We start from the raw sequence: 16,016 nt of genomic DNA, 5'->3' as shown, positions 1-16,016 counted from the left end.
CTTGTTCATCTAGTAATATCCCACAATCCCTAGCATTATAACTACAGACATACCATGTCATGCCACGCAAATACATGCTAGGTATGTAGTTACATACTTACAGGTACTTTTCTTATTCTACTGTACCTTACCCTTCCCTCCTCCTCTCCCCCTACAGTACCCGTGGACATGTAACTACTCCCCTTGTCAAGTCCCTTCAACTTCTTTTTTCATCCTTTCCTTCTTTTCTTTCTCCCCCTGGCGATCTTAAAGAATTCCCCGCGTGAAGGCGTATGATGTGACTCTGTCTGAGCGTTCTGAGATTGCTAAGAAATGCGCAACGGAAATAAACGAGACAAGACTCTCTCCAAAAAAAGATAAAAAAGAAACCCAGAAAAGAAAAAAAAAGAAAGAAAAACATGACTTGACTAATTCAATTGGCCAGGGTTTATCGAGATTCGAAGGGACTAGGGGCCGAAGGGTTAGAATTCTAGAGTACATATGTACGTTGTAGAGGGGGGTGTATTGTTCAACGGCTTTTAAGGAGGGGCGTGTATATGTAGGTATGTATTAGGTATGTGTGTCTGATTGCCGGTTCATCACCTACTAGGCCAGTCTACTACTATGGAGATACAGACATAGTAAAACTACCTACTTACCTACCTATGTACGTAACTTATTTCTTTAGGAGGGGGTGGGAGCGGAATGCAAGACAAGCAGTCAAGAAAATGCCCGGTTATGCGGTCTTGTCGTAGGTAAGTCGGTAGGTACCTATAGGTAGGTATGTGAGTTGGCATGCACGTAACTTGGAGACTGCAAAGAACGCCTATTGGTCTTCTTGTCTTATTCAGAAAGTTGACATATCTCGTACGCCAAACTGGTGTTTATACGACAGGATGACATCTAACCCGTAAGCTGTAAGTGAGTCGGGATATGTTGTTATTCGATGGCGCATCTACTGGACGGGGGAGAAGGATTGTCAGCAAGAGAACCTTGAAAACTAGAGGATGGGAAGAAAAGAAATAAACCACCTAACTGACCGAATCGGCTTCCGGCGTCGAATGGCGAGGTAACTATTGACCCGATCTTGATTTTCATTGGAGGAAAAGGAATCCATACGGCCTCATCTTCAGGCCTCAGCTCAATTTCTTTAATTGAGGGAGCAGCATCTTACACGTGCATTATATGAAGATGATGCAAAAAGAACAAGATCAGCGAAAGATTGGAGGTCAGTTATTTAATGAACAATAATTATCATCATGTACTACTACTACCATGTACTACTACTACAACAACTACTACTACCACTACTACTAGGTAAGCTCAAGGTCAGACGAACATCAACTACAGAAATGTATTGTACTGCGCTAGTAACTTAGGTATGCAGCTTTGTAGGAGACAGTTGAGATTTAGGATAAGATCTTTTTATGAGGCTCTACATTTAGACATTAGAGATTCTGATGTCTTCCACATGCGGTAACATACCTGGCATATAGTAATGCACTATAACGTAAAAGAATAATGATAATAATAACCAGGTGGTATCCCGAAGTTTTATTTAGTGCGCATACTACTATGTATAGTGGCCGTCGCTAGCAAAGAGCTTGCCCTCCGTAGTAGAGCATGTAACATAGTGTGTGGAACGGACGAATATAAATAAATAAAATAAATGAAAATGGATTCGTGGGTATGATGCTTAAGCCTGAGCCTCATGGCCGCAGCTACAAAGTACTATTTATCTGCCGAGTACCTACCTTAGTACCTCCTAGGTAGGCAAGGACGAGCATGGAACATGGGGGCTACATACATGTATTTACCTACCAAAGTATATAAATATCTACTCGACGATGGTGGTGAGCGGTACGGTGCGCTGAAAGTATTTACATAATCAGTCCTACCACGTACCTGAGTAAGTAGGTACATATACCTAAGAGATCGTAAATCGTGATTGCTCAATGGTGGATAATTTACAGCCGCGGAATTAAAGGAAAAAGAAGGGGAAAGCCGTCAGCAACGTACATACATACATACATACAGACACACACACATACAACAACCATGGCCGTTGCATGGCAGCATGGATTTGGATGATAGATAGGATAGGGGAAGGCTTGTGCGGAACCGGACTCATCAACAATCTGGCCGCATCCCTAGGCAAGCGGCAGTTTCTTAGCGGCGGCTCTTCGATCATCGTCACATCTTGGGTGGAGGGAATCTAATTGAGTGATGTGATGAATTACAGAGGTTTGATTGTACTTCATTTCACCTCGTATTATAAAGCGCATCTCTTCAGAAAAATCAACGAATGGGGAAATCTTGCAGGTACTGCATAGTGTATGTAGGTAGCTAGCTGTAGGTACATTATGTAGGTGGTAGATGGACCTTAACCTGACCTACTAGGTACCTACGAATAATACATAACCTGGGTTTCGATCATTTTTCTGCACGGGGTATAAAAACCTGGGCCGCCCAGGCGTGGCCCGCAGCAGGGATTGGGTAAGGGAGACAAGGAGGCCTGCCGAGTTCATGCATCAAGTAGTTATTATTTCAAGAGTATTGGGGGTGGGTGGAAGGGTTTGTACGGAGGTAACTACCTAGGTATGTATTTTAACTACATCCATAACATTATCATAATACATACGTACCTACATACTGTACATACGTGTTGCTCCATTTATTCTTATTAGCCTTGCATATTCATCTTATTATTTCATCCCATCTTGTGAAGCTGGCGGAGAGAGCGAGATGGAGAGAGAACTTGGAATGCCTAACTTGGAAGTCAACCTTGAGTAAACAAATATATGATGATGTAGTTACAGGTTGTTACTATATCCCTATCTACCAGGTACAATACCTACGTAGGGCACTACATATCCAATATGTATTGTACAAGTTGTACAACTTGTAGTTACATCTGTATATGAGGGATTGCTTAAGCATCTAAGCATCTAGCCTAGTGTAGTGGCTTACTAGTTATTATCTATCCAATTATATCCAATCAGGCTGCTTGCCTACTAGATAGATAGATGAGAACGTGTATAATAGTTGGAGAATATAGAGTATAATTGTCTCCTTTGGGATTCTTGTCTAGACTCTTCAAGAACCCCATGTCCAACAATGACGAACATTGGAACAGGGATATGTAAACTATCGATCATGATACATATGGTGCGATGCGAGGATCGACAGTCACATCGTCCGAGCTTCTTATCATTTATGCCTTAATCGTTGGATGTCATCCCGCCTCATTTCCCCAGAGGAACTTTGGTTAAGAAGAGGTATACATATCATAATTACCTATTACCTGCTAGGTATAAACATACATGCATGTGAGTATAAGCTGGTAGCCCAGTGGTAGGTTCATGTTGGTTAGTAAATAGTTTAGGAGGTTGGTAGGTACGTAGATATTGAGATATGTATGTACCTACCCAGACTTATGTACAATATCAATTATGAGGATTCGAGACCCGCGGTTGATCGGCGTGGGGTTATATGCTTGCTGGGCTATATGCTGGGTTATATGCTGGGTCACATCAACCTCAGCAAGTTAAGGGTTAGTTCATTGTACCTAGACCTGATGACATGTGCGTGCTAGAGAGAACCGGGTAAGAGTGCAAATGCAGGATCCCGAAATGGCAAAGACTAGGTACTTGCATAGTAGGTACATACAGAGGGTACATGTCTATGTAGTAGATGATGTATGTAGGTAAATGCTAACTTAGGTAGACAGCATGTATGTAAATAGGCTGGTTCATCTGCAACAGCCTCGAACCTCACGACTAATAATAAATGCGCAATCCGGCAGAATTCGGCATATACCTCTTGTCATATTTCAACGACTTTGCCCTATTTCTCGATAGAGCTAGGAGAATGCATAGTCGAGTAAAGTACAGTTAATTCTTCCGAGCCTATAGCTACGCACATATCCAATACATCTTCAAAGTTGCTAACCTAGATGCAACGGTATCATCCCGCTAGCAATCATAATTGCGGCGATGCCCTACCTACCATGCAACTTATAACACATGGCAACTAATCATGTATTTCGTACTCTCTCCCTAGTAGGTACCAATAAGTAGATGTGTGGATATGTACACGGTAGCATCCATCATTGACCTATGTAGGTATGTACTGTAGGTAGATTGTCTGGTGATGGTCAGCATTACCATCCTACTAGGTTAGGTACTTACTACCGACCTACCTAGCTGACAGGCTGCCTAGTAGCCTACCTAGTCCTATGTATGGATGTATGGATTGTATTGTATTGTACATCTGATGGGCTGTAGGGCTGGTATTGAGATACATACATAGTATTGCCTGTGTACCGAGTGGGTTGTGGCTAGAATGCGGCTGCTCAGAACCGAGTTTGCCATGTGGTCATACAACGGTCCCCTATATTGTGGCTTCAACGGTGTCCAACGGGCGGCCTTGGTCAAGAAAAGTGCCTAGAGGGCAGCTAGATTAACATACCACAGATTACACGCTTACCGCGTTTTTAATAGGTATGGATACGGCGGATGTGGGTTGCCAACCAGCCAACTATGTCTGTGACGTTATCTAGCAGTCTAGGCGACTCTCTCGTCTTGCTCTCTAATTTGACCTCTTCCAAGCTATGTTGACATTGGTAACCTGTAGGTCGAAAAGTCGCGACCCTAATTATCATCGTCAATGCATTTTGTTGATGATGTTGCACTTTCATATCGCGTGCCTTCAATAGTATAGTCTATTATGCCGGTCCATCCTGGTTCTAACATCCCAGCCTTTGTCTTAAACCGTTGACAGGCTTATTATGCTCTTAATAGGCCTGAGCAGCACCTCTATCACAGGCTAGGATGTGGTCCTCCAACGTCTATCCATTGCTACGATCGTAAGTGCAACTTATGGACAATGAAAACAATGAAAACAATGAAAACAATGAAAACAATGAAAACAATGAAAACAATGAAAACATCCCGATGTGGTTGTCTAGGTACCATCTACGGGCTTAGACCTCAGACCGCAGAAGACCTCAAACGAACAGAGTGGTACCTAAGACCCCGCCCCCCTTAAAATTCAACAGAAATAAGGAATACGGGAAACTCGAACAGTTTGATAATCTATTACAGCCCACTTTGGTAGCCTGCTGCCCGCCTATCGACCTCCAGAATCCAGGCTGCCCAAGTCATAATAAGGATTAAATCCTCCGGTCGATCCCCGCTCCAAGTGCCTATCTAGGTACATTACTACCATACATAGTATAGTATAGTATAGTATAGGCATGTACATAGATACCTAGTACATGGGTATACTATGAGGCTTTGGCCTTTCCTACACGCGCTCACGGAGCTGTTTAACTTGGACGCTCGCACGCCGTAAGTCTGTTAAGCGATTGTCTCAAACAAGACTGAATCAAACATGACTGAAGCGTGGCAACTAGTTACTATAAGAGACAAGAGAGAAGAGCAATGGCGCTTCGTGGAACTCGAGAAACGTTGATGGCACTAATCATGTTCACCTAATTCGCCAAGATTCGAATTGGCCTTGAACAAGACCCTGGAAAAGAGAGACGCCTCCTGACTCCTGAGTCCTGAGTCCTGAAGGGCTTTGCAGTTGATAGGATTACCCCCACTAACCCCACTGAGCCAGACAAGATGGTCAACCCCCGAGATCTACGAGGCGTTCGGCTGCCATGTAGTGTCTCCCGAGCCCAATAGGCCCCTATCCCTGCCCGGGGGGGCCACCAGGAAAAAGGGCCAGTAGACTCTTGTCTAATATCTGAAGATTCGTGACTGACCAGGTTATGGCCAATCAAACTATTAGAACTGGCTGGCCCTTTATGGTTCGACGCCTACTTTTTATTGCGCCTAGGGACTTTGTACATACATATTGTACTGTATTTGCATTGTATCGTACACTGCAGGAAACGCAGGAAACAGTGCAGCTGAGAGGGTCCAAAGAGAACCTTGGATTTGGAATGTTGGGGAATGGTCAAGCTGGGAGGAGGAGAAGGAGCTTAAAGCGATCCTCTTCGTCGATTATTCTTCTGGTTTTCACATTACCATTGCCACCTGGTTTGTTTTTCTTTCGCATTGGATCTTTTCCAATCAATGGCAGTAGATGTTTTCAGCGCCAACACCACGACATCGTGTGCCTCCTCAACAATACGTCCGTTGCTTTGTACACCGCAAATTTTCACCCGAGATCAGCTGGACTTAAGATTACTGCCATGATCTCCACATGGGATGGGACCCTGATGCATGATGCGTTCCGGCATGTGCAGAAGCCTCCCAACGTTGACAAGCTCACCTCGCCTCTCGCTACCCGACGTCGCTGTGTCTTGGTTGACCGTGGATCAACGAACCCTTGCGAACCAAGTACAGACGTCGTTCTCGAACTCCCTTCATACCCAGGCAGGTAGGTAGATATGCGTACGTATGTACGTGTGTATGTATGTATGTATGTGCATACATTTAGCATACATACATATCTACATGCGTACATACACACGCGCGTAGTAGGTCTAAGGTAATGATTTAAAGGATAGAGCGGGCTTACTACTTACCAGGAGTAATAAGTAGTAGTTCAATAATATGAAGTGGAATTATACATCGTAAGCCGACTTATGCGCAAGCCCTTACTCGCACAACATCCGCTCTGCGTGCTTCTGCGTACATGTATCATGATGTACGTATGTACACACATGTCTAATACATGCCTAGCAGACTATATGTAGGTATATAGAATATAGGTATGCATCGATGGATTCAACTATACTAAGGTCATAGTTATGACATACGATATATGATAGTCATAAGTAATAAAGTGACAGATGCCTCCATATACTTACCTACTATTATTACTTAGTTACCTCCCTACCTTGCCTAGCAAGTATTAATGAGTATTCGTATGTAGGTTGGTTTAAACAACAATGACTATATGTCAAACACCTTATCACTATCACTCTTTGAAGGATCTAAAATAGAGCCGGAGGATCGGAGATTTTCGTCGAAGCAAAGTACCCTTTTTTTTTCTTCTTTTGTTGATTTCCCCAGTGTCTTTGCGTTTCGAGCTAACCTTGGAAAGCGTTCGTAAGATGATTATCATAAGGAGCCCTGGAGCCTTGGGGAGTCTAGGTTAATTAGATATGTAGGTACCTAGAAAAAAAGAAAGGGAAAAGGAAAAAAGAAGAATTAAAGAAAAAAAAAAGAAATTATTCTTATCCACACTTTCAATCGGGCTTATCCAATTTACGCGGAGCGTTCCGGACAGCCACTGCAACTTCCAAGTTCAAGGTTGGAACAATTGGAACTCCCAAGGCTAGCGATCGGAACAATGAGCGCCGCTCACCGCTAAGGAATTTAAGGAACATCAATGATTGTAATTAGTTATGATTGAATTTGAAGCTAAAAAAGGAACCTTGACCCGTGACTCGAACTAAAGGAACTTCCCAGATTTCAAGATTGCCAACTTGGAACTTGAACCTTGTGGGCGCTTTACACCAGTTAGCCCTTTCCAGTAATGAAGGTAACAATATTTTAACCCCGGAAGGCAATAGACCATAGTTAGATCCATCTGTATGTAAGTAGCCTATGGTACCTATCTCCTATTAAACTGCACTACATCTACATACATCATTTGACGCTACACATCCTAGTAGTACGTACCTTCCAAAATGCCTACAATGGCCCTACATGTAAGAAGAGCAGATGCAAGAACCTTGGGGGCTGCAAGTAAAATTCGATGGTAATTTTCCGCTCCGGAACGCCTCATATACCGTCATCTTCAGCTACCAGAATTGAACTTCCTTATCCACTTTTATTTTCTCTTCTTTTTTCTTTTTTCTTTCGCGTGTCTCAAGAATTCAAACTCCATCATCCATCGTGAGAATCATCATCTCAATATTGTCTTCTTATATTCATATCCTTCAATTAATTCTTTTCTATAATAAGCCATCAATCTCTACTTACATTACCTAATTATTTATATGCATGATGTAGTTACATATGTACTACCTTGCTATCTACTTGAATACATGCCTACTATCTACCCACAGATACCTCATTTCCTTAGTCCCATCCGCTATATTCCATCCACTTTATCATCTTAAACCATCCATAGTCTAAGTGGAACCTATCTCATTCCCGTAGTCAAGGCATCCTCGACTGCGCACGTGGTAGTTATTATAGCTCTCTTGGAACAAGGGCCCTCTTCCTGACCCCGACCCCCAAACCCCGACAGATCTGTGCGGTGCGGAATAGCTATAGGTAAGGGCCTAGTTAATAGCAGGATAATATTGAACCTGTGCCAGAGGCTCTTGTTCGCCAAGGTCGTCAACCGAGATTTCTTGCATATGTACGCCTGCTATCCCTGTCCCTGTCTCTTACTAGATATGGCCATCAAATATCAGCGAAGGAGTCCAATGCGTATGTATGTACCCCGTACGACCTGCTAGAGCGCAGTGGTACAAGTACAACAGTCAGAATCGCAATCAGGGCCAGTCAAAGATCAGTTCAGTCAAAGTAAGACATCTCCCCCTCCTATAGCATTATATCATATACCCATTGTTGACGTAGCTTAATTATCCTTGGCTCGGATAGGATAGCTTGGCTTTAGACATACTACCTAGGTATGTAAAATACTACATATTGTATTTACATATGTATGTATCACCTAGTAGTAGTTACTAGCTACCTATCTAAGTAGTGTACCAACGACCTAACCTATATGTAGGTATCTAAGGTCGAGGTTCTTTATTAAAGCCCTGCCTTTTGAGACTACCTGGGTAGGTAGGTACACGATACTAGTTCGACAACAACCCAGCAATATTCCCTTTGGTCAAATGATCAGGTCAGTCCAGTCCAGTTGGGTTACTATCTGTCTCTTATAAGCCGGGTTGTCATCGTTATTACATAGTACATGGCAAATATGGAAAATATCGTCAGTCTAGTGGCTAGTTTCCGAATTACCGAATTACCGGAATCGTCGACTTGCAACCAGATGCAATTCAAAATCAATATTCAATAAACCCTACCTGGGTACCTACCTACCTAATACATACATAGTAGGTAGATATGGGTCACCCAAAAGTGGTTAAATTTTAGCCATCCAAGCTATTGCCGGTGTATGTACCTCGACGATATACACACATGCAATTATTTGCTTATACATATGTATTCATTCACATGATTTACTATACACCCATTTCGACAACTCTTATGGGACGTCAGCGTCATTCTCTTAGATGCTGTCGCCAGATCAAGCGAGCACCCTCAAGCGGGCACTTTGTCCAATATAAGGGGTATCGTCATACTCTCACCCTGCTTTCAAACACAGACCTCCTTCCCCTCTTCAATGCTAGCCTGGTACTGATGGCGTAAAGCCGAACGCGAACGCGAGAATGATCAGAAACAGGAACAGGAACATCACAAGAAGAGGATCAGGGCAAGGCCAAGTCGATTGTCCAGTGGAGCTTCTCCGACCTTAAATACATACAGTACCCCTAGGCCTTCTGGCTGGGAGCTTAATTAAGCGGTCTGTATAGGTAGCGGCTGGGCACCGCGTAGTTAGTGCTCCCGCCCGGATGGTAGAGCAACTGCGGTTTATCGCCTCATTATTACCCAAACGGATTCCTGGACCACCTAGGTGGGACAGGCACAGACCATCATCCCGGTTTTGTACAATACGTGGATGTGGGTGATTACATGGCAGCCATGGTCGAGATAATCAAGTTAGCCGATCATCCTACCAGGTGAATATCAATTCCGTCGTAACATTGTCATCGTCTAGGCTCGCGGAATATTGCACGTCAGCGGCTGGGCAAAGCACGACTATCGTATGGTAGTACTATTCCCAAATTTATATGATATTACATGTATGTATTGAAGCCCCTTCGATCCTAGCCTATGAGTACTCGGGATTTCCATCACGAGTATACAACTTCTCTCGACTTGCATTTATTTGCATGATTCCCTAACTTAGTACTCTTGTCTTCTTGCCTCTCCTTGTGTCCGAATAGGTGTTCCCTTCCCTATTTCATCTTCCTCGACCTTGGGCCGAGGCAAACGTACCACCGTGTCCACAAGATGTAACCGAGATGCATATTACCCTGGCTATTCTCCACAGGTCACCATCATAAGTGTCACTACGTGGTGGAGGATGGTAAGACGGGGCGGCCAGAGATGGACTTGTCTTGTCTTTGCCTATAGTACTACTACTATCACCACTGCCACTGCCACTGCTACGACGGTGGTTATTATAAGCTAACGTCGTTCTTTCGGTAGTGCCTGGCACGGTAGTCGAAAGCGACAAGTCCGGGCCAGCTCCGAGTTCTCTCCCCCGCCGATGTGATATACCTTTAAAAAATGACTACTCGAAAAAAGAGAAGTCGTTCATCTCGCCTAGTCGGAATATTTTTATGCGCCTGGATCAAATTGTGATCTTTAGATGATTATGTTGCACGCGATCAACCCGTAATTACAAGATTCATGCGTAAAATGCCGCCGGATTAATAGCCCAACCAGACGGAGATTTTCTTCAGCAGGGACCCATTTCATCTGTCATGCCCGATGGGATCTAGCCCTTGACGTCCCCGACCGTTGGAGGAAAAGCAATGACCTCCCATAAACTACTACATTGATCAGGTATTTTAGCTGCTTACCTAGCAGCCTACCTTGTCAGCCAAAGGATCTTCAGCTAGGTGCCCATATGGCTGAATGGAGAGAAATAAGAAGATGCTGGTTGCGATAATTGCGACAAATATAGGCCTAATATATTTATGACGCCGTACGGGTCTGATTGAAATGAGAGTTCCATAGTGGATAAGACAAATTTATTACCAGTCAGTCGGGTACATAACAATGAATGATAAGGGGTTTAGGAGGTCCGGGGCGGCCCTTCGATTCCACATCGCCCTAAGGAGATCGGCAGGGCAGGGCAACGCTAGGACTGCCCAGACATCCGCCGGTAAATTAATACGCAAGCTAAGGACCAGGAAGGATATTGACTGGCCTAGGCTTGGCCTAAGCTTGCAAAGTCGGACGTGGGGAGTTAGTTACGTACTATACCGGGGAATTACTCCTTACCAACTTACTATAGTGGGAACAGCTTACCCTCGAAGGGCCTCTGCTCCGTTTCCAATAGCCTTGATGGGGGCCGTACCTGCAAAGCAGCTTGGTTGGATTGGGAAACACGAGGCGGCTGTCGAGCGTGTTCCATCGTCCCAGAACATCGTGCTCTATGGTTCAGAACTTCCCTCCCTCCCTCCCCCCTCTTCTCTTCCAAGCAGAAAAAAAAAGGCACGCTGAGATCCCTCACGAGCGAGTTTCCGGAACTGGAGATGTAGCCGACAAACCGCCGACGTTCGAAGATTCTACTCGCATTCTTCCCGCATACCGTCTTGAGGTCATTATTCCGTCTGGGACCTACAGGATGGATCCACAGTATTGTGCATATATTCACACTCATACATACTACATGCACTAGTAGTGGTAAGTAGTACCAGACGGAATGATCGTGAATATATGTACTTGTACATGTGGTTACGCGGTTCGTTACTCAACTACATGTACATACATACGAAGTATCTAATAATATTGGCAGATTTGTACAATACAATATGTACCCAATAGGTAGGTACTATGGTAGGTAGGTAAGTACCTACGGCATAGTACGAAATACTTCAAGTCAGCTAGGGACCATTTGGTTAATTATCCTACATAGTACCTGTGACCATATGTACCGTGACATCGGGCATTGGGTATTGCGAAAAATGGTCCTTGCGAAAGCTTTTTGCGAAAAACCTCCCTCCTTCCCTCCCTCCCCAGTTCTATAATACGACAAACCCTGGCTATAACAGAAAAGCGCACCATCCTCGGAGTCTCACCGAACTCCCCACACTCTTGGGTTTATTTTCAATTCCCAAACGTACGGTTACCCGTTCTTCCTCTAGCGGATAAAGGTTTAGCACGATCTGTTTACCGTGGTCTCAGTGTGCGTTGCAGCGTTGCATTCGGGCGTCCAGCGGAAAACCAACCCTCCACCCCCCCAGCAAAGCAAAGGAAAAGACGTCGAACCCTGAAACAGATTAAAGGAGCAGCGCCGAACCACGTTTCGTCCCAGGACATTTTCTCAATTCATGTCTCACCTTTTCCATTCTTTTCTTTTTTCTCTATGAAGCACCGCTTAATTTGTTTCGAACCCCTCGAGCGGGAGGAGGGAACGGAGAGATGAGGGGGTAGAGAAGGGGGGGGGGGGGGGGGGGGGGGATAGGGCCGTCAATCCAACTCAAGTCACGATAGAGGGGACTTTGTTTGCATAGGTATTGTAGTTGCGTTTTGAGTACTAACTTATCTATCACCTACCTATTTACCTCATTACCTACCTACTTACTACACGTTATGATGATGAATTTGGTTACCGGTTTATGGCATAGCATGGCTTGACCATAGCCACGGCCATGGCCTAAAGAAACCCCTGGCGTACACTGGGAGGTTGTGAAACTGACTTTCCCGCGCGGTATTTAGCCGATCTCTTCAGATAATGAGGCCTGAAAGGCCACAGTAGCGCTCTTGTACCTTTTCCTTTTGCTTCTTTTCCTCCCCCCTTTCCTTTCCTTCTAGCTACCTAAGTGGCCAAGCGCTCGCCAACAGGGACCAACCCGAAAGCATTGAAGCTTCCAAAACACAACAGGAGGTACGATGATGTTAAGCGCACGTCATCCCGTTCTAAGGATGAAATGAGATGAAATGAGATGAAAAGAACGAATCAAAGGAAAGAATGGAAGAAAGAGGCCAAAAAAGCAAAAGCAAAAAATAGAGGCAGAATGCACCTATTAAGCCTACGAAGGTAGCACAGCAGCTCGCGCAAAAGCCTCCACCAACATATCTGCATGCCACTCCGTCCCGCTGCATGATGTCGACGTGATTTAACTACCTATCTATCTACTTTACCTGCCATACCTAACCTAACCTGACCTACATACCCTGACCTAGCGTACAAACGAACGAAAAGTCGAAGTGTCTTAGCTTCTCCGAGTCAGCCACGCGCGCCGTCTCATTTGCAATTCGAGGCCAACAACGGGATGCTGTTCCAAACTTGGAGAGCATGCTGCTGCACGGCTGCACGGCTGCACGCGGCGCCCGGATCTTTGTAGTTGCAGGCGTGTACCTACATGCCTACTACATACATATATACTATATATCCACCGATGATGTTGGCACAGCACGTCTCTGCGAAACGTTTGAATACCTACATAGGTAGGTATGTAAGTATACAGCATTGTTATAAGACGGTTGGATCTTGGCAAGCCACAAGCGCATGGCAATGCAGTGGAGGACGGATTCGACGATTGGTGATTTCACACCGGCCTTGAAAGGGACGGAACGGGCAGGCGGGTTATTACTTGGAGAGCTGCCATCTGCCATATGTAGGTACTATACTATAGATATAGGTACATACCTTAAAGTCGGGATGATTATTTTGGTCTGGTCAAAGCTTCGCCGGTTAGGCTAGCCCGCTTTGTTTTCCGGCAGCTAGAAGAAAAGTTCCTAGCATGTATGTATGTAAGTTCCCTACCTACATACCTACCTACATACCTACTAGGTAGTAGGTAGTAGGTATGTACATACAGATTACACTATATATACCCAGGTACGTATATATAGGAGACGAGACATCTAGGTTAAAATCGTCACTCACACAGACCATTATTGTATCGTATTATACATAGTTGAAATTAGCGAGAAATTCCGCGTGGGTTTTCTCTTTCTAAAGCGGCTATCTGATCTAACTCACTTGGACACGGCAGTTTGTCTACCTTAGTACATGCTTAGCATACTTGGCCTATAGGTATTATACCTAGGTAGTTGAGTCTAGTAATAGTACAGTACTGTAGATTTATAGTAACGGAACTTACCAACGGGTCTAGTCTCTATAGTTACCTAGGTAGTTGATCTATAGGCCCAGGAATCTAAACTACGAACTACCCAGATGAGACTATCGCAACATAACAGCGGGCCACGAACCCGAAGATGGGGCCCGACTACTAGGTACCTACTTAGCTGCCAACTCTGCCACGTTTTTTTTTATTGTTCCTTTTTTTTTATATTACTTTCCATCTCAGCTCAGACCAAGTGGAGAGCTTAGATAATTTGTTACCGTCGTTGAGGCTATCGTTACTACCTAACCTAGTAACTAACTACCTTACAACCCTGTTTATTCTACGACTACACTAACTAGACAAAAGATGGAATGGCCCCCAACTAAAGTTACTAAACTACATCCACACGAATCTACCTCAGCTAGGCAAAAGAGTATCGTAGGTTATTTAGTTATTACGGCCACGATCTAAATACCGAGTAAAGAATAGGCCCAATCTACCTAGCCCGGACTTGGCCCCGGCATGTGATCGATCCGTTCCCTCGCCCCTCCTCATCCTCCTCCTCCACCTTTTGGGCTTTCTTTTTCCCCTTGTGGCAATAAGTGAAGCTATTGATTTACAATAGCACATACACTAAAACCCATTTCCTCTCCCCTCCCCTCTCTTACCGGAGATTTCCAAGATTTTTGTTGTCAAAAAAAAAAAAGAGGTCTAGCCTAGGGGGACCCGAGGCCCGGCGGTGAGGTACGGGTGTATCCTTGGGTGTGGGCCGGCAGGCATACTGAACAGCTTTCGGAGCTAGCCATGGAGCTGGGTTGAACAGTTGAACTTATGTACCTACCTAGGCGATATTTCCAGGATTGCTAGCGTGGTCTGGTAATCAAGCTAGGTACGATGTAGGTAAGTAGATATGTACATACGACGTAGATGGCGGACCAAAGAAAAAAACAGAGAGAGACTTTCTGGGGATATGATGCTATCCCCACCGGCCTGGACCCGATGATCCTCATACGGTAAAAAGAAGGTACGCAACGCAGGCACGTTATCATTTCTGAGGGACGTCACATGCTCCGTCGCACGGGGGGGGGTCTTGTGGAGGAGGGAGCAAACTGTGGGAATTTTTATTTTGGGAAGATAGGAAACGGGGCATCTTGTCTTGTGACCTACAAAGCATTCTTCGCTATTCTTGTTACCTACATGCTTAGTTACATGTTACTAGATATGTACCTAAATTAGACATCAGCTATAATCTCCTATAATCTACATAGCCAGCTCATCCCCATGTAAACTTGCTCAGCTAGATTGTAATATCTATACAGTATAGGGGTAGCTGGTATTATTAGGCAGGTATAGGCCAGTATCAAACCCTCTAGCCTTACGTCGTATTCCTTCTTCGGGATATATACATAGTAGCTAATTAGAATGTCTATCCAATTAGGTAATTTATTTAGGTGTTGTTAGACCTACACCCAAAGCTATGGCAAGCTAGTATGAGACAAGTACGTCAATGGTCTATAGCAGTCATGATGGCATGTCATCCCAAACTAGTACCCGGGCTATAGGGGCAAGGACGAGGGCTGTAGCTAGCGAGTCTTCGTATGAGTGCTTCGAGCGGTCGTGGTAATGATTACTATTGACAGTGAGCTATCAAGTAGGTGGTATAGTGGCCAGGTAGAGATATTGTAGCGTGTATGTACATGAACTGTTGAATATGCATACCTAGACTACATACTACCTCCTATGTTACTCGTATACCACCAGCCAAAGAAAAGGTACCTATGAAAGGGGAATAAGTCAAAGCATCTCAGTACCCGAGTATATGGCACCAAGCAAAACAGACAGAAAGGCATCAGACAGGATCGCGTGCCTGCGTTTGCGTTTCTCTCCCAGCTCGCCGGTAAACCCGACACACTGGTACCTTGCCCACCCACCCACACACCAACCAACCAACCTTACCTACCAGCCGATCTATCTACCTACTCGAAGCCGACCCAATGATTTCCGAGTGCTGTTCCATCAAGGGGTTAAGGAAGCTGGGTTACATTGACCTGGATGCAGGTACGTAAGACCCAACACAGCTACTACCTATCTGTCTGTAAGGAGTAAAGACAACGAACGATATAGGAGAAGGAGGAAAGTAAAAATAAACAAAAACATTAAACAATATGGGTATGAAGAACCT

At 44.5% G+C, this 16,016-nt stretch overlaps 1 protein-coding gene across 1 annotated transcript; it reads left to right on the top strand.

Annotated features, from left to right (window-relative positions):
* The first annotated feature begins 5,710 nt into the window (after nucleotides 1-5,710).
* Nucleotides 5,711-6,621, top strand: GGS25DRAFT_493730 (uncharacterized protein). The gene has a single exon (XM_049261279.1). The coding sequence runs from the start codon at nucleotides 5,759-5,761 to the stop codon at nucleotides 6,374-6,376; it is 618 nt and encodes a 205-aa protein (XP_049115300.1). The 5' UTR covers nucleotides 5,711-5,758; the 3' UTR covers nucleotides 6,377-6,621.
* Nucleotides 6,622-16,016: the final 9,395 nt, after the last annotated feature.

Source organism: Hypoxylon fragiforme (genome assembly GCF_022984875.1).
Source record: "Hypoxylon fragiforme strain CBS 206.31 chromosome Unknown GGS25scaffold_6, whole genome shotgun sequence".
Classification (NCBI taxonomy): domain Eukaryota; kingdom Fungi; phylum Ascomycota; class Sordariomycetes; order Xylariales; family Hypoxylaceae; genus Hypoxylon; species Hypoxylon fragiforme.
This window is presented reverse-complemented; position numbering and strand designations above follow the sequence as displayed.

Coding starts and splice junctions, on each gene's coding strand:
- GGS25DRAFT_493730 (XM_049261279.1), top strand. CDS start 5,759: ATGGCCAATCAAACTATTAGAACTGGCTGGCCCTTTATGGTTCGACGC.